The sequence below is a fragment of the Gavialis gangeticus genome, unplaced genomic scaffold (assembly GCF_001723915.1).
Source record: "Gavialis gangeticus isolate Ggan-Ray unplaced genomic scaffold, GavGan_comp1, whole genome shotgun sequence".
NCBI lineage: Eukaryota > Metazoa > Chordata > Crocodylia > Gavialidae > Gavialis > Gavialis gangeticus.
In genome coordinates, this window is record NW_017729025.1 from 7,890,543 (window position 1) to 7,912,506 (window position 21,964).

At 51.8% G+C, this 21,964-nt stretch overlaps 2 protein-coding genes across 2 annotated transcripts in view; one reads left to right on the forward strand and one right to left on the reverse strand.

Moving 5' to 3' along the window:
- Window positions 1–18,173, forward strand: part of PYGL (glycogen phosphorylase L) — a 20,413-nt gene extending 2,240 nt beyond the window's left edge. The window contains exons 3-15 of the mRNA XM_019518355.1: window positions 1,914–2,057; window positions 2,329–2,421; window positions 3,719–3,865; window positions 6,466–6,629; window positions 7,747–7,861; window positions 9,591–9,692; window positions 10,873–11,020; window positions 11,948–12,006; window positions 12,367–12,508; window positions 13,369–13,576; window positions 13,957–14,091; window positions 16,119–16,185; window positions 17,313–18,173. Coding sequence (XP_019373900.1) covers window positions 1,914–2,057; window positions 2,329–2,421; window positions 3,719–3,865; window positions 6,466–6,629; window positions 7,747–7,861; window positions 9,591–9,692; window positions 10,873–11,020; window positions 11,948–12,006; window positions 12,367–12,508; window positions 13,369–13,576; window positions 13,957–14,091; window positions 16,119–16,185; window positions 17,313–17,528 — 1,740 coding nt within the window. The 3' untranslated portion in view covers window positions 17,529–18,173. The remainder of the gene's footprint in view (window positions 1–1,913; window positions 2,058–2,328; window positions 2,422–3,718; window positions 3,866–6,465; window positions 6,630–7,746; window positions 7,862–9,590; window positions 9,693–10,872; window positions 11,021–11,947; window positions 12,007–12,366; window positions 12,509–13,368; window positions 13,577–13,956; window positions 14,092–16,118; window positions 16,186–17,312) is intronic.
- A 143-nt stretch (window positions 18,174–18,316) lies between these two features.
- The window catches only part of ABHD12B (abhydrolase domain containing 12B), a 45,217-nt gene continuing 41,569 nt past the window's right edge, over window positions 18,317–21,964 (reverse strand). Inside the window, exons 11-13 of the mRNA XM_019518356.1 lie at window positions 21,418–21,496; window positions 19,822–19,946; window positions 18,317–18,434 (exon numbers count right to left, since the gene is read on the reverse strand). Coding sequence (XP_019373901.1) covers window positions 18,410–18,434; window positions 19,822–19,946; window positions 21,418–21,496 — 229 coding nt within the window. The 3' untranslated portion in view covers window positions 18,317–18,409. The remainder of the gene's footprint in view (window positions 18,435–19,821; window positions 19,947–21,417; window positions 21,497–21,964) is intronic.

Below are 21,964 nucleotides of genomic sequence, written 5' to 3' on the forward strand. Positions count from 1 at the left end.
CAAAAAAAAAAAGTTGTGTATTGTAAAATATTTGTCTCTAAGCCCTGACTTCTGTCCTTTGGTTGGCCAGGCAGGGCCTGTTAGGAGAAAACAAGTCCTATTTAAGGAATTATTCTTAAATCCAAAATGAGTCGGGCTGAATTCCACAAGGTCAAAACATTGCGAGAGTTTGTTTCCCTGCTGTCGGCTTCAGCCCAGAATTGGAGAACGGCACTCGGAGATCACGGTCTGTCACATCCATAATATTACTGCAATGTTTGCTTTGTAGCTGTGCTGGCAGATTAGCACATATCCAAAACCAGGAACAGTCCCACTTAAATGGTGAGGGCAAACCTCTTGGGAGCACTCGTTGATTGTTAGGTCCGCATGCTCCTAGAAGCCTTGGAAGTGAGCTAAATCACTGACTTCTAACCCTGTTTCATTTGGGGTTTTGCTACACACGTGCCCATCTAGGAGCACATGGATATCCTAGCTAGAGCATACACCAGCATCATTGGATATTGGTAAAACCGTGACATCTGTCTATACCCTAAAACGTGATTTGCACAGGAATAAAAATAGATTCTTCCTGCACACCGGAGCCAGTCCTTTGGTCTGGGAAAAATCATGAAGTGGGAGCTGAAAATGTGAAAGAAGCCGGCTAATAACAAAGCTGGTTTTCCAGCCTGTTGTTCTCTGGCTTTGACCTTTATTTCTGTTTAATCCCACCACAGCCTGGCCAAAGGGTGAAGAGAGCTTTTTGTCCGGTCTGTAGTTGTGAGCTTAGATGAGTGTGCATGAATGTTTTGAGCTATAGGAAGAATGGGTGGTGATTGTTGTAGAGGCAATTGTTAGGGAGTGATATAGGCTTTATAATTGAGTCATCTTTTTTGCAACCATCCCTGATGGCCAGCACTTTCAAACAAGGGTACCTGAAGTTAGGGGTCAATTGAATTGATTAGGTGGTTGAGCTGGGGATTTTTTTTAATGGGGGAGGGTGAGGACTAAATATTTGTTTGCATTGGCCCTTCTTAAATTGCCACCTTGAAAAGCTTAAAAAACAAGAAAACCATGGAGCTTAGTAAACCTCTTGTGCTGCCAAGGTGGGGTGGCATCCATTTTATTTCCTTGAGGATTTTTGGAGTCTAGAGCAAGTACTCTCTCTCTATATATAGTGTAATACAAATAGATTTGAATAAGCCTGTATCTAGGAATGACCTAAACCTCAAAGCACATACAGTCCCCCCATCTTCCCTGGGGGATGTGGGTCTGTTGCCCCCAGAACCATTAGGTCAGCTCTAGTTAAGAGTCTGACATGAGGCACCTGAAGTTTGAAAACGTTGGCTGAAGAGATTCCTTGTTTCATGTGTGCCTGATCCTAGCACTCAAAACTGCCTCCAAAAAAGCAGAGAACTTCCTCCCATTGGGACAGACTTTGATGCTTAATCCTAGCCAGATGTATTGGCTGCCTGGCTCCTGTCGCCAGATGTGCAGAGTTTCTTAGTGCCTCTATTCTTGGGCTGAATTCAGTTGTTCAACAATTCCCTGTGATATAAAAAAAAATGGTGGGAGGGAAGGAAATAAATTAAGCAAACTTTCTTCTTTTCTCCTCTGTCCTCCCCCCCTTCCTTTGCCAGCGCTGGTATTTCTCCTGCTTCAGGCAATGACACACACCTGGGCAGCTCCCTTTGAATCTTGTCACATTCACTGGGATTCATGCGCATTAATGCAATGCTCAGTGCTGAAGTTGCCAAGACGGCAGCAGAAAGAAAGCAATCAGCTTTCAAATCATTTTGCACCAAGCCAGCAAGAAGCCTTTCTAAAGCCAGCCCCTTTGGCTGCAACACATAGCATGGATGGTACTGAAAATGCTGTTGGGCTAAAACCAGGTCAGCCCAAGCTATCTGCCAATCTCATTTCTGTCTCTTCGGCAGTTTTTCGAAGGCAAAGAGCTGCGGCTCAAGCAGGAGTACTTTGTTGTGGCTGCCACCCTCCAGGATATCATCCGACGTTACAAAGCGTCCAAATTCGGAAGCACCGACAGCGTCCGGACTGTGTTCGACTCTTTCCCGGATCAGGTAACAATCGTGGGTGAATGAAGCCTGTTAGCATCCCAGATGCAAAGCTGTCTTTGTTACAGCTTCAGAAATGCTCGGTTTTAAAAACCAAATAGCCCTATTGGGAAATGATCTGTTTTTCCTAATGGAAATGCTTTCCAAACTCTCCAGCCTCCATGGGGAGAACATCCTTGGGAAGCTGCTGGGATGAGCACTCTGCCCACAATGAGGTAGTTTTAGAGGTGAGAAGACCTAGGTGTAATTATTTAAACCATGTGTGTCATTTGTATAGGTAGCAATACAGCTGAATGACACTCATCCTGCCATGGCTATTCCTGAGCTGATGAGGATTTTTGTGGACATCGAAAAGCTGCCATGGAGCAAGGTTTGGAAAACAGCCTGTGCATTTTCATTGTGATGGAGACTAGAAAGTATTGCAGAACTAGTCTTGCTAAACAGCATGCGTCTGCCTCGGCGTATTTTTCTAATGGCATACGAGAGACTATTGCTAAAACGCTTAGTGTGCCCCTGTAATTTTGTTGAGTTATTACTGAAAAGGCCAATTGGCTTCACAAGGCTTCAGGGAGCTTGCTGTGTCAACACTAAATGTGCTGCCTTCACCTGGGTCGCAGCTGTAGGCACTGCGCAAATCCTTGCATTGGTTTGCCTGCCACAAGTTTACATTTAACACACTGGTGCAACATGTTGTGCATACATTTGCATGTGAGCTCCTGAAAAGTTAGTCCATCTCTTGTTGCACTTCCAAGCTACCTGCTAGCCTGTGAACATTTTCTGAACAAACCTAAGTCTGTTGTCTTAAAAGCTAGGAATATTGGGCTGGAAAGGGTCTCCCTGGCCACCAAATCTATGCCCCTGTGTTGCCAGGCCATTTATTGTCCAAAAAGCCTGCATAAAAGCAAATAGGGTACACCATGCTTCTCCTGGGATAAGAAATAGCAGCTGTGTATCACCTGCTTCATGAATAATTTGTATCTTCAGCATGGGAACCACACTAGGATTTGTGGAAACAATAACTAACAGCCTCAGGACTGTTGTGATCTTTTGGACAAGATCAGTCTTGAACCCTGATGGGTTGGAGTCCCATGAAGCTTTCACTGGTGACCTAAATTTCATCATTCTGTATTGGGCCATGTGGGAGCCTGTTTATTTAAATACAAACTGTTGTTACATCTTCTGCCCCAAAGAAACAAGAGTTGTCTTTAAGGATATGCAAAACCCTAGTCTCTCTGCTGTATTGTTGTCTTGCAGAAAACTAACTGGCCCATGGTTTTTCCTTTTTATAGTTTGCCTGAAATGCTTATTTCAGTATAGGCTGTGGAAGGGAAAGGATTGGCATAAGCACAGATTGAAGCATTGTTTGTAATACAGTGGTGTCAGGGCCTCTGCTATGCTAGGTGCTGCATGTTCACATAGCGAGAGGCAGTGTCTGCCGCAGAGAGTTCCCAGGTTATGTAGCCCAAGCCAACACAGGAGACGGGGTCCCTCCTGACTGTGGGTGAACTCGGATACAGACTCAGTGACTGGTACCCCCATATGACAGGGCTGCCCTTGACATGTGCACCTGCAGTAGGGACAAGGCCCTCTCTGCCTTGAGCATCGCATGTGTTCTCCTGCGGTTGTGCCATCCCCTGCCTGTTAACCGCCTGCCTGTTGCCCACCAGGCCTGGGAGATCACGAAGAAGACGTTCGCCTACACCAACCACACAGTGCTGCCCGAGGCACTGGAGCGCTGGCCGGTCGACCTGATGGAGAAGCTCCTGCCAAGGCACCTGCAGATCATTTACGAAATCAACCAGCGACACTTGGATGTAAGTGGTGTGTGGCACCAATGGTGAGCCTGCCCCTTTCAGGGGGAGAGGGGGTGTCAGCATCCTTCTGTGCCCAGCCTGGTCCTGGGTGCTGCGATGTGCTGGCTTCTCCCTAGGGTGGAAATGGTTTTGAGGGTGAGGGGCTGGTAACATTTTGATTACAGAGGCTGGGGAGAAGGAAGGGACCTTGTAGCATAAGTACAGAAGCTGCAGATTGGTAGCGAGTCCCTCATGCTCATATTTGGAATAGCTGCAGCTTAAAATGAATCTGATTTTTCCAGTTCTTAACTAGACCTCCTGAGATGTGCACAGCTCCTCTCCTCTTGGAGTGGGAGGCTCCTAGCCGGGGACGCAAGGATGCAAACCTCGTGGACCCAAGGGACCCTGTGATGCCTTTGTGCTGCCAAGTGTGCATTAGTGATCTGCCCTTGCATTCGGGCTGGAGCCATCAGCCTCCCTCAGAGCCAAAGTGGAGAGAGAACATGTCGCAGCTAGGTCCTGCCCAAGCCCCTGATGAACCACTAATGCATCTATTTTTGTAGCCTGCTGCCATCTTAGCCCTAGGACTTGGCCACAAAAAGCAGCAAGGGGAGAAGGACCCCTCCCCTCTCCTTGCACTAATGGCTTGTCGGGCTGGGATGGGATTGCACTTAGACACTGTGGCACATTTGTACACATGCTTGCGCCTCAGCACCAGGTGCTTTGTGGCACACACGGTTGTATAAGCAGTGAAATGCATGTCAGCACTGAGAAAATGGAAAATGACAGCGGCACACTTTTTTGAACTAAAACACCTCAAAGGTGTTATAGTTCAAAAGCACACCACCACCAGTTTTTGTACGCCAAGGCACATTTCACTGCTTATATAACTGCACGTGATGCAGTACAGTGTGCATCAGCTCGCACGCGGAGCAGACTCTGTTAACCAAGTCTGCTCCAACCAACCTGATTTCCGGCACGTCACGGGACAAAACGGTATGTGTATAAATGCCCCACGGTGTCACTTAGAGGCCAAATGCTGTTCTGCCTAGTTCGTGAATGAGGCAATGAAGGCCTGGTGGCAGGGATAGAGGAGATGTGGGAAGAAAGGTGCCAGGCAGTTCGTGCTCCTCTTTGGGGAACCTTAGTCCTGCAGAGCCCTTGACATGGCTTTTCAAAGGCAGCCCCTGGGCAGCAATGCCCCCTGAGTAGCTTGGAGTAGGATGGAGGCAGTGGGTGGAGGAAGTGAAGGAACAGCAGCTGCGATGCGGCCCGGCTCCCCAAGCCCTGCAGTGTCCTTTCAGCCTAGGTGCTGCCAGGTGGCCAAGGGCTGGTGTTCCTAAGATAGTCCTGTTAAAGCCGCCTCTTCTGGGACATGGATCGCAGTCCTGCTGTTCAGGGATCGCTGCTCCTTGTGGGTTTCACTGCCTGTATCTCTCAAGCTGGGTATGCAGGATAGGCAGTTTGTCTGTGGTGAGCGTACACCCCTTGGCAGTAGAGCTAGTCTGTTCGTTCTGCTCTAACTTGTTCTGGAGTCTGTGGGGGTGAGGGGTTATGTTCAAAGCTGTGTGCACAGTTCTGTGAAGAATTACTTGTCGGCATTTTCTTTGCACATAGGCCACGCGCTCTCCAAACTAGAGCTGGATCTAGTTATGGGAGGACCCGAGTCCCTCCCACGCTCTGAGATGCGGGCCTCAAGCCATCTCTGTACTGCTGTCCCTGCTTCACAGGTGTGGCAGGGACTAAGGCCCCTGGAGCACATTGATTTAATGGTGCAATGGGATTTGATTTCCCAATCCAAATCATCCAGTCACTGTTGGGATCAAAGAATCGGGAGGAAGGCAGGGGGAGTCCAGGACTCTCCTGTACAGGGCAGCTGAAGGCCAAGTGCCTGCATGTGGGCCTGACAACCAGCTGCTTGTCAGCCCAGCCAGACAGTCTCAGGTCCCATTCAAGACCCAAGGCTGTCTGTAGACTGAAGCTGACAATTAGCTGACTGTCAGCCCCGACCCTAGACAGACATAGAGCCAGTTCACCCAGGGCTGTCTGGGCTGACAATCGGCTGACTTTTCCAGCCCTGGACAGCCCCAGGTTCAAGACCTGAGGCTGTCCAGGCTAAGGCCAGTAATCAGCTGACTGTCAAAACCCTGCACTGGACAGCTTGGAGCAGAAGCATCCTCTGTCAGGGGTTTTCCTGGCATCTCTGGGGACTACAAGGGAGGTGGGGAGGAGAGCTGGGGGAGGTGATGTCCTTGCCCTGCTGGGGACTTTCAACTTGAGGCCAAGCAGCTCTGGTGTTTCTGGTGCCCCAGGGGGTATCAATGACTTACCCTCAGGGATTTAGAGAGAATTTAGACACCCGACTTCTGTAAAACCAGTCTTAAGCAACATGTCCAAGGCTTAACAGGAAGCCTGTGGCAATGTGGAGTATTGATCCCTGGGCTCACCCGTCCTACACCCCTGTGATCTGAACGGCACTGATGCACCTGGATGCTGACTGGAGCCAGGCACTTTCCTGATGGAGGCACGTTCCCCGCCGTGGTGATGCTGGCTGGCCGCCGGATTGTGACGCCCAGCCTGCTGCTCCCAGCTAATGTATGTCTTGTCTCCCCACCTCACAGAGGGTCTCGACACTGTTCCCCAATGACATCGACCGCCTGAGGAGAATGTCCCTGATCGAGGAAGGGAGCGTCAAGAGGATCAACATGGCACACCTCTGCATTGTGGGCTCCCACGCTGTCAACGGCGTCGCCAAGATCCACTCGGACATCGTGAGGACGCAGGTGTAAGTGTGAGACCAAAAGGCGGGGGCTGAGTCCCAAACTGGAGCAGGCTCACCGCTTGGTTCAAAGCGTGTGATGCCAAAGCCATGTCTGGAGTGTGAGCTCACCGTGCCGGGTAGCGGTGCTTTTGGAGCCTGCAAAGCTTTGCATGCACTGCGGCTCCTCCCTGGAAGCCATGTTGTCCCATCTGCATGGGGATAGGATAATTGATGTTGCTGAGTGATGGCTAATTAGCTTATCCCAGCACTGTGGGGGAGGGTGGTGCATGAGAAGCTGCTGCCACCAGCCACAAGGAGTGTTGCAGTCTGGACGTGGCTTGAATCCCCTAAACTAAGCTACATCTGCAGTGTGGGGTGGAGCTGGGCTGCCCAGGGAGCAGTTAGATCTGGCTCAGGGAAAGGTGGGAGCAACTTCCCAGGGATGTGCTATAAGCTGGGGTAGAAAGTCCGTATACCTGCCCTCTAATGATTAGGTCCTGCTGTCTCTGTGCTTATCCCTGCTCTGATTAATGGGTTGTAGGGATTCAGGGAGGCCCAAGAGCTGTGTTATCATTACCTGGGATCTCTTGAGCATCTATTAACAACCTTTCATAGAAGTAGGGCATTGGCTTCTGTGGTCCCCCTGCTTTACCTGCAGCAGGTTCAGGTGTTGTGTCTTGTGTTGTGTCAGGGTTGATGGTCATTTTACAAAGAACTTAGATCATGGATTTGTCTTGGATGGTTTGGATAGGGATGGCCCTGCCTTAGGCAGCGGGTTGGACTAGATGACCTCTGCAGGTCCCTTCTAGATCCACTTCTCTAGGACTTCTGTGGTTTTTTCCACTGGGCTTTCTCCAGCTGGAACAACACAGTAGCTGTTTCAATGAAGCTGCAGCCGTGAGTGGGTGTCTGAAATTCTGCTTGTTAGCTCCTGTGTGGGGGAGTTTTGTGCTGAGCTGTAGGACAGGCCTGAACTGCCCTTATGCAAACCCTGGGCTCTTGATGGCATTCCTGTCAGAGCCAAGGTGACCTGCATGCTGCGGGACTGGGGGTCTCACAGGGGACTGAGTGCCAGTTCAGGAAAGCATCCCCTGGCTGGTAGGCTTCCCAGAGTCGGGTGCTGACCTTGTCCTTGCCCCAGGTTCAAGGACTTTGCGGAGCTGGAACCCGGGAAGTTTCAGAACAAGACCAATGGAATCACCCCCCGGCGCTGGCTCTTGCTATGCAACCCTGGGCTAGCGGAGCTGATAGCCGAGGTAACAGTGGCTTCTGTGGGAGCATGTGTCCTGGGCGTGGGAGTGGGGATGAAATGCCTCGAGGACCAAGAATCTCAAGTGGGGTCCTTAGCATAGATTCATAGATTCATAGATTAAGGGTCGGAAGGGACCTAGTAGATCTTCTAGCCCGACCCCCCGCCAGGGCGGGAGAACAACAAAAAACCCCAAAAAGAGAAATGGGACTCAAACGAGTCCAGCCAGGTAGGCATCCAGCCTCTTCTTAAAGACCCCCAGGGTAGGGGCCAGCACCACTTCCCTTGGAAGTTGGTTCCAGCTCCTAGCCGCCCTAACCGTGAAGTAGTTTTTGCGGATGTCCAATCTATACCTCCTCTCCATCAGCTTGTGCCCATTACTCCTTGTTATGCCAGCGGGCGCTAGGGGAAACAGCGTCTCCCCCAAACCCCTCTGGTCCCCCCTAGTGAGTCTATAGACAGTCACCAGGTCCCCCCTTAGCCTTCTCTTGTGGAGGCTGAATAGGTTCAGGTCCCGCAGTCTCTCACTGTAGGGTCTGCCCTGTTGTCCCTGGATCATGCGGGTGGCCCTCCTCTGGACCCTCTCCATATTGTCCACATCCCTCTTGAAATGGGGCGCACAGAACTGGACACAATACTCCAGCTGTGGCCTGACCAGCGTCGCATAGAGGGGGAGGATCACCATGGGGTCCTTGCTGAATGCTGTGGAGCCTCTCCCATCAGAGCTGGCTGCTCAGATGCTTGGGGCTTTGCAGTTTCCATGTAGCTCTGAGAACTGCCCTGAGATGGAGGGTACCACAAACTGAACCCCCAGGGGCTGTCATCGTCCCCCCACCCCTCCCCCAGCAGGGCTGGGAAGAGTCATTGGGAGTGATCCTAGCTCTGTGTGCTGTGGCTCAAGGCCAGCATCATAGCAAGAACTTATCAAGGAAGTCACTTCTCATGTGCGCTGCTCCTGAAAAGGTGACTGCCCAGCCTGCCTCCAGTCCCAAGGGCAATGCCAAACCCCTGGCTCGTGATCTTGGAGAGAGCTCATGGCCCCTTATACAGCAGAGACTGCGTGAGCCAGACAGTTTGGTGCATGCTTCACTTAGCAATTGCTCATGGAACTGCAGGAGAGAGCCTGGAGACTGAGCTTGAAAACTCTTTCAGCTCTTAGCTGGCAGGGCTTTGTCAGGGAATGGGAAACCCCGTGAGTTTTCCTTGCTGTTGTCTTGCTGGGTAATGCACATGCACGCATGCATCCACGCAAGCAGCAGACAAGGAAGCCCAAGGCACAAGGAAGAGCTGTGTATCAGCAGGCTTTCCTCAACAGGAATAATGCCAGAGCTGTTCCAAAACAGCTGCTGACGTGAGCGGGGGTCTGGGACTTGGCTTGTTCTCTCCCACATGAAGGAGCTTTGTGCCAGGCTGCTCTTTTTGTAAATCCCAGACTCTTGGCTACATTCGTGTTGGAGCCAAGGGGACCTGCAGAGCCTGGTCTCAGGAAGAAAACCTATTAAGTCCTTCATCTTCAGCCTTTAACTCTTTAAACTGAGAAGTCATTGCCCCTTTGCCAGCCTGGGGGCTGGTCTGTGCTGGGCTCGGCCACAGGTACTCTGTAGAGAAAATGGCAAGTCCCCACTAAGCTAGAAGACCAGGAGTCACGTAGGCTACTTCAGACTATCTGCAGCAGGCGTAAAGGGCCCTTTTGCTAAGTGCAGGGATGATATTTTTATCTTTTTTTCCCATAACAGAAAATAGGGGAGGACTACGTGAAGGACCTGAGCCAGCTGACCAAGCTGCACAAGTTCGTGAATGACGACGTCTTCATTCGGGAGGTGTCCAAAGTGAAACAGGTGAGGCGGCCCATCTCTCAGGGATGCTGTGGGCTCAGCCGACTGCAGTCATAAGAGCATAAGAACTGCCATTTGACCATAGGCTATAGGCCATAGGTCCACCTTGGCTAGTCTCATGTGTTGCACAGGGGCAGAGCAGATGCTGACAGGGAGAGCAAACTGGGTCTGGTCAGGGTTTTTCCCCCTGTTCCTCTCCCTTGCAGCCTCCAGTATTGCAGATCTAGGAAGCTCTGATTCAGAGGTTGTGTCCCTCACTCCTATGCTCAATAGCTACTGATGCCCTTTTCCTTCAAGAATGGGTCCAATCCTTTTTTAAATCTAACTAAGCTGTTGGCTTTCACACCTAGTAGTAGCGACTTCTATATTTTAATGACACCATATGAAAGAGAACGTCCTTTTGTTTGTTTTGGACTGACCACCTGCTCATTTCATTTTGTGACCCCTAGTTCTTGTATTGAGAGAGTACCTAATAATTTCTTACTGACTTATCTTCACCATTTAGTATTTTGTAAACTCTTATCACGTACCTCTCCTCCAGCATCTCTTTTTCTAAACCAAACAGGCCTGGCCTCTCTAGTCCCTTCTCACATGGAAGCCCCTCCATACCACTGTCATCCTTGTTGCCCATCCTTGACCTTTTCTAGCTCTTCTATATCCTTTTTCAGGAGTGGGGACCAGAACCAGGGACTATATTCAAGGTGTGGATGCACCATGGATTTATAAAGGGGCATCATTCGTTAGGAGGATGGTGAAGCACTGAAACAGGCTACCCAGAAAGGTGGTGCAATCTCCATCCTTGGAGGTTTTTAAGATCTGACTAGACAAAGCCTTGGTTGGGATGATCTAGTTGGGAATGGTCCTGCTTTGAGCAGGGGGTTGGGCTAGATGCGACGTCCTGAGATCCCTTCCCACCCTCATTATCTATGATTCTTTTTTCCAAAATAAACTCTGTGTGTGTGTGTGTGTTCACCTCCAGCACTCTGCAGAGTGGCCCTTGTGGTTCACATGGCAGCTCAGGGCACACTAGAAAGCCCATCACATGGTTCATGATCATGATAGTTGGGGCTTCAGGGACAGGCAGGGAGCTGTGCTGCTGCTGCTGGGGCCTAGCGCCCACCCGCCCCTGCCTTAGGTGAGTCCTCCTGGTCCGCAGCACTAATGCCTCTCACTCCTCCTCCAGGAGAACAAAGTGAAATTTGCCCAGTTCCTGGAGGAGGAGTACAAGGTCAAGATCAACCCGTCCTCCATGTTCGATGTGCATGTGAAGAGGATCCATGAGTACAAGCGGCAGCTGATGAACTGCTTGCACATCATCACCATGTACAACCGTGAGTCATGCGCCACGTGGCTTTGGCAAACACCAGGCTGGCCAGAGGATGCACTAATGACCCTGGCACTAGCACGCTGGGTAACTTGGAGCAGAGGCCGGCAATGTACGGCCAGGGCAGATCACCTGCAGCCCCTGCCTCCAGCCAGGCTGCCATAGCAGCAGCCAGGGATTTAAGTCTCCAAGAAGTTAGCATTTCCCACCCTCCCTTCCCCTCCATGCTCAAAGGCACTTCTCCTCCCCAGCCTGCCACTTGGGGGGTGATGCCAGGGGGGCTCTTGCTCATTCCTGCTGGGCTGCACTGGGGTGTGCTCAGCCCCAGATTGTGGCAGCAGGCAGGCATGCTTCCCCCCAACCACCTGCTGGTGTTTCTTGCCAGCCCAGGAGCCATCACAGGGAGGGGGAATGTGCCCCTGGCCACTGCTACCACAGTGCCCAGCGAGCACAGCCCAGCTGGAGTGGGCAGGAGCCTGTCTCACTCCCAGGTCAGCACCTGGCAGAAGCAAGCAGGAGAAGGGAGACGAGGGATAGGGAGGGGACGTGGCTCTGAGCGCAGGTGGGGGATGCTTGTCTTCCTTGGTATGTAGATGGGGTGGCAGGAGCAGCAGCCAAGTGCTTGCCTGCCCCAGTGCAGGGGGAAGCAGAGAGAGAAGGCTGGAAGTAGGGAGTGCAGCCACCCCTGCAACTGCACCCACCTTTGCCAAATCCTGGATATGCCCTCCCTATGGCCCAGGGGCAGATCTGGACTGCGGACGGGGGGCTTCAGAGGCAGGGGGCCCCTTCTGCGGGCACTTAACCCATGCACTGTACCTGGGGATAAGTGCCAGTGGTGGGGATCCTAGTGCCTACCCACCCACCTCTGACCCAGCGTGGGACAAAGCCGGGAAAAAGGTTGCTTGTCCCTGACTTAGACTTCCTTCTCTTTCAGGCATAAGGAGGGACCCAACAAAGCTGTTTATGCCCAGAACAGTCATCATTGGAGGCAAAGTGAGTTCGCGGCAGTTCAGTCATGATTAGATATCCATGGGGGATGTCCTTAGGGACATGGGGGGGACTGGTGACTCTCATCTTAGCTGCTCTTAAAGAGCTGCTGCAGTGATATCTGAAGGCCTTAGCAGAGCTTGCCTTGCCCTGTGCCAGGCTACTGTAAATGACAGTCCCTGCCTTGGATCTTGCCATTTAAAAGGCTGGGCATAATGGACAGATGAAACCAATGTTGACCGGGCTGTTGCAGCAGTAACAGGCTGCTCTCAGCTTTGTGCGAGCAAGGTGGCCATCCTTGGCAGAGGACGTGGCCACCTGCTCTGGCCCTTCTCACTAGATTTTGGTCTGTGCCTTGCATTCTAGGCGGCTCCAGGGTATCACATGGCTAAAACGATCATCAAGCTCATCACATCTGTGGCCCATGTAGTGAACAATGACCCCGTGGTGGGGAACAAGCTGAAGGTCATCTTCCTGGAGAACTACCGGGTATCGCTGGCAGAGAAAGGTACTGGGCAGGAGCGAGAGAGAGGGTTCGTCCCTGTGCTGCTTCCCTGGGCTGCCTGTGCCTTGTGGCTTGTAGGATGGTGGCATTGTTGCTAAGGTAAAGCTGATAAACAAGAGGCCAGAATTTCCTAATTGTGTGCAGAGGTCAGACCCTGCATGCTCTCTGCACTGACAGCCTGCGAGGAGCCAGCGAGATCCCCATGGGATTCGCATCCGTTTCTCTTTTAGCATGAGAGCTGGCCTGGGTCTGTCTGTTCCTCTTCCTGGAGCGCGCTGCTTTTATCTGGGGTTCCTAGTTGTCAACAGTCTGGGAAATCCAGAGAGAAAACTGGATCTCCCTTTTTTCCCCCCCCCATTATTTCTAAGAATTGCATCTCTGCAGAGCCAGCCAGAGTGGTGGGGTGACCAGCCAGGCTGCCTGCAGAAACTACTTTGTCTGAAGTCAGGCACACCTGGGAATTGTAGGGAAGAGGACCATTATCTTAGATCTTCCCAACAGTGTAATCTTGGAAGAGGGACTTGGCTTGAGCAAGAAGCCCAAAGCCCCCAGTCCTGCCTTGTGTCTGGCCTGCTTCCAGTGCCCTGAATTGGCAGGGTTACAAGTTTCCCCTATGCAACATCATTGCATCAACTCTCCTGCAAACTACATGGGACATAAGCAGGGTTGGTTAGGGGAGTCTGCAAATCCCTGTGAATGAAAACCACCCCAGGCAGGGCTGGGCAGCTTGCAGTTTGGGTGCTACAAAATGATGTTCTCCGGCTCAGCCAGGTAGGATGGGTCCTCCGCCGGGTGCCAACTTGCGGTGGAGTTCAGAACTGAGCTGGCAGCCCCATAACCTTTTTGGTTTGTTTCTTCATCAGTGATTCCAGCCACCGACTTGTCCGAGCAGATTTCCACTGCGGGGACAGAAGCGTCAGGCACAGGGAACATGAAGTTCATGCTCAACGGTGCACTCACCATTGGCACCATGGATGGGGCGAACGTGGAGATGGCGGAGGAGGCTGGGGAAGAAAACCTGTTCATCTTCGGCATGAGGGTGGAGGATGTGGCAGAGTTGGACAAGAAGGGGTGAGGCAACCAGCCAGCACTGCATGAGAGGGAGAAAGAGGGAGCCAGGGCCCCCTGGGCTGGCCCTAGATGAGAATTGCTCTCTACACAGGAGAAGCCTTGAGTTGTACTGCTGGCCAGTTAGGCGGGCATCTCCGCCTCTTCCAGGTGCACCGCAGCCTTAGCATGGCTTCCTCCGATAGTGGTGCTGTACTGCAGCCGGGGCCTGAGCTAACTCTGGCTCCTAGGACAGCCTTTGGGCAGGGGACGACTTCCGGGTGTGCTGTGGGTGGAAAGAGCTCACATCTGTGTTCACCCCAGCAATGGGGTGCCCTTAGCTTTAGGTTTCATCAGTGCATGTTGGGCTTCTCTCAGTGACCAGGCTCCTCTCTGCATTGCAGGTACAATGCTCAGGATTATTACGACAGGCTTCCTGAATTGAAGCAGGTCATCGACCAGATCAAGGGGGGCTTTTTCTCCCCGAAGCAGCCAGACCTGTTCAAGGATGTTGTCAATATGCTGTTCCACCATGACCGGTGAGGAGACATCAGCGTGGACTCCATCCTCTCTGGGCTCCCTTCCACCATGGCCCCTTTAGCTGTCACTCTCAAAGATATGCACGAACTTTCCTGACTGGAGTGGAGGCATTTAATCAATAAGCCCAGTGATAACTGGTTACAGCTTACCAGTTATCGTTTAGCGCGGGGTCAGGGATGGTCTGGCAGGGAAGATGGGGAAGGGAAGCTGTGCAGTGCCCCAGCAGGAAGCAGGAGGCAGCAAAGCAGGGAGGAGGCAAGGGAGCTACTACCTATAGCCAGGCCCCGCAGACCCCAGTGCAACTGCTTTCAGCACCACCTGCCATGAGCCAGACCCGCAGCAGCTGGAGAGCCTGGCAGGGGCAAGGTGGAGCTAAAGCAGGCATGGGGCATCTCCCCCAAGCCTGCAGCTTAGCCCCAAGGGCATCTCATCTGGGCCCAGAGAGGGCCCACTCAGCTCACTGTGAGATGCAGCCCGCTGCGATGCAGGGCTGCAAGTGCCCCACTGCCGGGTCAGGGAGGGGCACCCTGCCGGGCGGGCCAGATCAGGGGTTGCCATACTAATTAGTTGTTTAACCATTGTAATTGCAACAGGTTAAATTGATATTTTTTTTAATTGGCATTTGCATATCTTGGATTGAAGCAGCTTGTACTGATGTTTGTTTGTGCTGGGAGTGCCCAACTTTAGATACATGTGGGTGCTTGCCTTTGTCAGGGGGTAGCTGTAAATGTGTAAGGGCCACTGGGAAGTCTCCAGGCAGCTCGGAGCAGAGCCTGCCCTGCCTCTGAGTGAAAAGGAGTCAGGATGTCACTTGCCTGCTCGCTTCCCTGCTTCTAGAAATGAGACGGGGCTGCTGTCTTCTGAAATGTTTGGACTTGTAGGATGGTGGCCTTGTGGCTACGGTGAAGCTGATAAACAAGAGGCCAGAATTTCCTAATTATGTGTAGAGGTAAAAATGCCTGCATGGCCTCTGCATTGGCAGCCTGCTCTAGCAGCCATCGGGATCCACCCAGGATTCGCATCCATTTCCCTTTCAGCGTGAGAGTTGGCCTGGGTCTGTCTGTTCTCTCCTTGTAATCTTTACAGACAAGCTAGCACTAAATGCTCTGCTTTTTTCTCTGTCTTTTAGTTATTTTGGATGTAGCCAAGACCTCTTCCTGGAGTGCACTGCTTCTGGCTTGGGTTCCTAGTTGTCAACAGCCTGGGAAATCCAGAGCGAAAACTGGATCTCCCTTTTTTTCCCCAATATTTCTAAGAATTGCATCTCTGCAGAGCCAGCCAGAGTGGTGGGGTGAACCAACCAGGCCGGCTGCAGAAACTGCTGTGTGTGAAGGCAGGCACACCTGGGAATTAATTGCAGGGGAGACGCCCATTAGCTTAGATCTTCCCAACAGTGCAGTCTTGGAAGAGGGACTTGGCTTGAGCCAGAAGCCCAAGGCCCCCAGTCCTGCCTTGTGCCTGGCCTGCCCCCAGTGCCCTGAACTGGCACGGTTACAAGTTCCCCCTATGTAACATCATTGCAAAACTCTCCTGCAAACTACATGGGATGTAAGCGGGGTTGGTCTGGGGAGTCTGCAAATTCCTGTGAATGGAAACCACCCCAGGCAGGGCTGGGCAGTTTGGGTGCTATAAAATGATGCTGTGAAGCCAGCTGAGGCACAGGCTGGTCTTGTCTGAGTGGTGGGTTGAAGTTGTGGTGGCTACAGGAGTACATGGATACTAAATGGTGTTCCCAGGACACTGCAGTCACCTTCGGTGCATGTTTTGGAGGGTCCATCTCCTTCCCTTGACCAGCAGAAATGGGATAGGATGGTTCTGCTCATTCTTCGCAAAGGGGAGTTCTCTAACAGGTGTTTGGGGAAAACCTTTGTGTCAGAGACTGCATGGTGGAAATACTTCTGACAGCTGTGAAGGGGTTAGTACAAGCCAGCATTGCACAGCTGTTCTCTGCACATGTTGCTGCAGGATTTAAATTGCCCGGAAGAGCAAGAGAACTGACTTTTTTTTTTAACCTTCTCTGTAACAGGTTTAAAGTCTTTGCAGACTACGAGGCGTATGTCAAATGCCAGGACAAAGTCAGCGAGCTGTATATGGTAAGGGATGAAAAAGAGAGCACCTGGGGGGCAGCTGGGGTACAGCTGCAGCTGATGTGCTTAGAAACTCTGGGCACCTTTAAATCAACATGACAAATGCTACGGGGGGTATGACGGGGGAGGGAATCGCTCTAGGTACACCCTGTTCAGGGCTTTTGCTCTAGAGCAGCCATTCCCGCCACTGCTGGACTCGGGATACTGAGTTAGATGGACCACTGGTCTGACTCTGCTTGGCACTTCCCTGAACTACCAGTCACACAAGGCGTGGGGAGAGGCTGGTGTCTGCGTGGCTTCTAGTGAGGCTCAAGGTGAAAATGCAGATGTACTAAGGCGTTTTCAGGGGCTGGCACAGAACTGCAGTTGGCTACTGGTCCAGCTCCAACCCTAGGCCTGCTTCAAGCAGGACCAGCCCCAACTAGATCATCCCAGCCCAGGCTGTATCTAGCTGGGTCTTAAAAACCTCCAAGGATGGAGATGCCACAACCTCTGGGTCACCTTTTCCAGTGCTTCACCACCCTCCTGGTGACAGTTTTTCCTTGTATCTAACCTCAACCTCCCTTGCTGCAACTTGAGCCCATTGCTCCTTGTTCTGTCATCTGTCCCCACTGACAACACTCCAGCTCCATCCTCTTTGGTGCCTCTCTTCAGGGAGCTGAGGGCTGTTAAATGTGTGTGAACAACCTCTCCTAGCCATGGTTGGAAGAGAGATTGTTCACGGCATGGATTTGTGTTGGCTGCAGTTGGATTAGAGGATTCAGTGTCTCGGCTGCACAACTCTTCTCGGAGAGATAGCACCAGCTGGAGGGGGGAAAATGGAGTCTAAGTCAAGGAAAGAGCTGGGGCTGTTGCCGCTGACATGTCTGCCTTGCAAACTGCTCACAGGAGCAGTCCTTCCCTGCCTGTTGCTCAGAGTGGGTCCCAACTTGTGACCCCTCTGCAAAACAACCTCAAATATGAAAATGAACTTTCAGGCTGCACAAGAATCTGCTGCCTTAAATTCACAGCAGGGCCTTCCTCACAACTCTTAGCCTCCCTGTTTTTCCCCCCAAAGGGGTTCATTAGTTTGGGGTGTAGCCCTCAGTCGGACTTTGCCAGCCGTAATCTCTGCACGTGTGTTCCCCCTCCAGAACTCCAAGGAGTGGACCAAAATGGTCATCAGGAACATCGCATCCTCAGGGAAGTTCTCCAGTGACAGGACCATTAAGGAATACGCCAGGGACATCTGGAACGTGGTGCCTTCTGATCTGAAGATCCCTCCGCCCAATGTACCGAGGGATGTGGGTGAAGAAAAGACCTCCAATGACACGACAGCCCGCTCCACAGCTGAAAAGCGGAAGCTGTAGGCAAGAGCTGCGCTGCTGGCTGCCTCTAGCAGGAATGCATTGTAAACACTGTAAGAAGTTCCTGTAGCTATTTAGCAAATGGCTTACTGTTGGCTTTTCCCAGGAGGAGAATTGGTGTAGAGCGTTATGCAGAGACCCAAAAGCTGCCGCTTGCAGTAGGTGCTGGAATAAAAGTGCCAATCAAAATATTTAAGGGACTCGGGGTAGCTCTGCTATTTAACCGGGCTGTCGCCAAAACCTGGTGTTAACAACCAAGGGTACTTCATGCAGTAGCATATGGTCCTGTACCTCTCCTTCAGCTGGCTGGGAAACATCACTTCCTTGTCAGAGCCAGGGAGCAGCTTAGGGCTGCTGCTGGAGTAGTGTGTGTCCCATTCACCATCACTCCTTACTTAGTCTCCTGGCCAGCCTTAAGACTGGAAGCAAATAAGCAGGCAGCTGTAACATTTGGCACGGTGAGGAACTCTAGCCTCTATCCGAGCACAACAAGGTGCTACATGAAGCCTAACATGACAATAGATAGGAGGCTCTAAAAAAGTCTGCTTGGGTGGCCTGTCCTGCAAAAACCATGTAACTGTCCTTGTGAGACCCTTCTTCTTCCCTGCCCTTCACTAATTGCCTCTGTCATGGAAGCAATAAAACAAGCTTGAGATGCACTGCTATAAAGCAATAAATTGTAGAGTGTGCAAAATGTCAAAAGAGCACTTCTTTAGGGACTCAGCTGTGCTGCTGCAACTGCTGTGCAGGTATCCAGGGGTGGGTGTGGGAAGGTGAACTACGCGAATTCAGCTTAACATTTCAGTGGTTTATTAAATATAAATCCTCAGTGTAAACTTGCTTGAACACGTTCCTGCTGCACATGTATGTAATGCCAGGTGCTGCTATGTAATGTTCTTCAGGAAGTCTCTGCAACAGAACAATGACAGAATAAGCCAGGCAGAGTTACTGGGCTAGGCTGTGGATTTGTGCTGTACCTGCCTTGTGCTCTGGGAAGGTAAAGTAACTTGACCGAGGTTGTCTTCTCTATTTCTAACGAGCTGTAGACTATATCAGCTCTGTATAAGCTGCAGTAGCTCTATACATATTAGTTCCCACAGTGAGAGGGGCAGCCTAGACTCAGATTAGCGACTCAGGACATACAGGAGCTCTGGCTGGCGTCACACAGGAGTGTGTTCAGAGAAGTCAGGCTGGGAGGGACCTTCAGAGGTCCTCCAGTCCAACCCCCTGCCTGAGGCAGGGTCATCCCTATCCAAACCATCCCGTACCATCCATTACCTAAACTCTATATAAGACAACCCTTAACCCTGACGCAATACAAACCTAACACCCAAACCCATCACACTTAAAACAGGGAACCACAGCAGCCAATCTGCTTCTATAAAAGGTTGTTAATATACGCTCAAGAGATCTCAAGTAGAGGCTTAGCCCTGCCCTGCCCCCCCCCCCCCAAAATACCAATCTGACCATGATGGAAAATTCCTTCCTGACCCCAAATGGAGCATTGGTCTGACCTTGAGTGGAGGGGCAAGACCCTCTAGCCAGGAATCTCTGGCTTTAAGTCCCAGCAGGAGCACTGGCACAGCCTAGTCATAATCCCCAGCCCTGGCTCCAGCCAGCACCCAGTGCCTCCGAGGGAGGCTTAAACCCCCTTTCCCACCTCCCCCTCAATGCATAAGAGGCAGGGTAAGAGGAACCCAAGACCAGGAGCCCCCCATTAGTAGAATAAGCATCACTATGCCTAGACCATCCCTGACCAGTGGCTGTCCACCCCCACTGTCTCACTGTTTTAGCAGCGAAGAAGTTTTCCCTGGTATCCAACTTAAACCTACTTTGCTGCAATTTCAGGCCATTGGTCTACTTCAGGGGTGGGTAAAATGCGGCCCACCAGGCCATTCTATCCGGCCCGTGGGACCTTCAAAAAATTTAGAAAATTAATATTTATCTGCCCCTGGCTGCCTATCATGCAGCCCTTGATGGTTCGCCAGAACTCAGTAAGTGGCCCTCTGCCCAAAATAATTGCTGGCCCCGGTCTACTTCCTACTTTCAGCAGCCAAACAAGGGAAGACAGAAGAGCCCACTGGGCAGCGTCGTCAGGGCTTTCCGCAGAAGGAGACAAAGCCCTCGAACAATAACGTCAGCTGAGACTTTAGGGAAGATTCTTGAAGCTACTCCACTGACGGGAGGCTTGCACTTTGGAGCTCACGTCTACCAGCCAGACAGCAGGTGTCCCCACCTGTAGTGCCATGGCCCAAGCCCTAGCCTACCTGGAGCATCGGCACCTGGCCTTACTTACTTCACAACAGTGGGAAGGTCTGGATGGAAAGAAATGTAGTCATGCGCCAAGCCCAGCTTGTCAGGAAAGGCCACAAACCTGACCTTGTTCTTGTCCTGGTAGGCACTGATGGCGATCTCAAAGAGCTGTGGAGAGAGAGGGGCCTCCTGCAGTTCACTGAGTGCTACAGTAAATGAGGAGGCTTTTGCATTTGAAGTGCTTCATTCATCCCCACGCCCTTGCACTGATGGCCAAAGGTCGCTACAGATTCCCCCAGGACCTCAGGACAAGCTAGGATGCCTGTTTTACAGGCAGGGAACTGAAGTAGAGAGCCCATGTCACCTGCGCAGCATCTTCCAGCAACAGTGCTGCATGCAAAACACCGGAGACCCAGCACAGTCAGCTGCTTCCAGCAAGAGGAAAGGGTCTTGCCAGCTGGAATCTCTCCCCGCCTGCTAAAAAGCTGGGAGTGAAGCCGACCCAAGGTGCTACTGCTGGGCCTGCCTGTATTTGGTCTCCAGTTGGGTGATTGCAACACCCAGAGGAACAATTATCACAGGAAATCCTGCAAGTGAGCTGCTGCTGACAGCCAGGGACAGTGGAAACTCAGCACCCGTGCTCTCTGAACGCAGTCACTATGTTAGGCTCAGCAGTCCCTACATTTGATTTTCAGCGAGTTTCCAAAGAGCTGTGCCCAGCCATGCACCACAATCCATTAAGAACAGGAGCCATATTCTGCGGCACAGATATCACGAGTCACATCAGCGATGCAACGGGGCTTAGGAGCTTTCATGAGCATTGTCCTTAGGGCCCCGCCACTGAAAGACGGTTTATCAGCATTGAGTGGGGGCAAGCCAGGCACCCAGGTAGACGCCGACCTCCGGGCCAGTTTGGAATCAAGCCTGCGTAACCAAGTTCTTGGTGTCCAGGTTGTGGCCATGTTGATCAAGAGGAAAAAGCATTCAGGACTCGTGCTAGAGGTGATATCTTTTATTAGACCAGCTAGACTTGCAAAAATCTAGTTGATCTAATACAAGATATCACCTCTACCATGAGTCCCAAATACTTTAACCAAGTTCTTAACACTTGGCCTGTCCAGCCCAGCCAGAGATACCACTGGTGCCAACCAGAACTTGTGTGCCAAGTACTGCATTGAGCGTGTCTGCCCATCTAAGGAACTCCAGGCCGGCTCGCCGGCATGGGCACAGCTCTTCCCAGGCTGGAGCCACCAGGGCAATGGGACAGTCATGAGCCAAGTAGGGAGGAGACAGACAGTGGTTCCATGTACTAGGAAAGGGTGCAGGGACGTTGCTAGCAGATTGTGTTATAGCGCAGCAGCTGGGGAGCCAGTTCCCAGGATGCTACAGGTAGGCAACACATTCAGGCTCTGAAGGGAGGTACTAATGTGTAGCACTAGGAAAGTTCAAATGCAGCCTTTCTAATAAGCTGCTATGGAAAATTTCAATATGCATATTCAGTACAGCAGCTAGCTGGGCAGAGGACCCACTCCCCCCTGCAGTTTTAGTCTACAATTGATAAAGCCTGAGTGCACTTGTCACTGTTTCCCCTGCAAAGCGACAGTGTAGAGGGGCTCGAGGGGCAAAGACAGAGAGTTACCTTTCGACCCAGGTGGGAGGGAACGATTGGATCATCCTCTGCATGCAAGATCAAGATGGGACTGGTCAGCACTTTCACACTGAGGGGACAAAAACAGTCCAGTGACCCACAGAGAGCATCAGTTCCAGCTTTTCTCACTCCAGCTCAACATCAGCGTTTGATCTGGAAGAGGCAGGAGGCTTCCTTCCCACCCCCAATTGCTGGGCCATGCCCCCGCCAGAGCACAGCTGACCGGGCAGGTGAGTCCAGGACCATGCTGCCTTAGGACTCGGAGCAGCCTGGACCCAGAGCAGGGTCTCCCAAGCAGAGGCTGCCAAGAGCTGAGCTATGATGCAGCAAGGGACAGTGCCAGCCAGCTGTCCAGTAAGCCCAGTTCAGGTACTGTGAGTGGCAGAAAGCCACCTTGGTTTCTCCCCAAAAATCTCTGCCCTGTGACACTGTGATTTAAATCTCTGTGCTGTGACCATTCAATTAGGATGGGCCCAGCACACAGGGGACCACACCCTCAGCCTGTCTCTTTAGGGAACTGGAGCTGGCTGCATTCCTG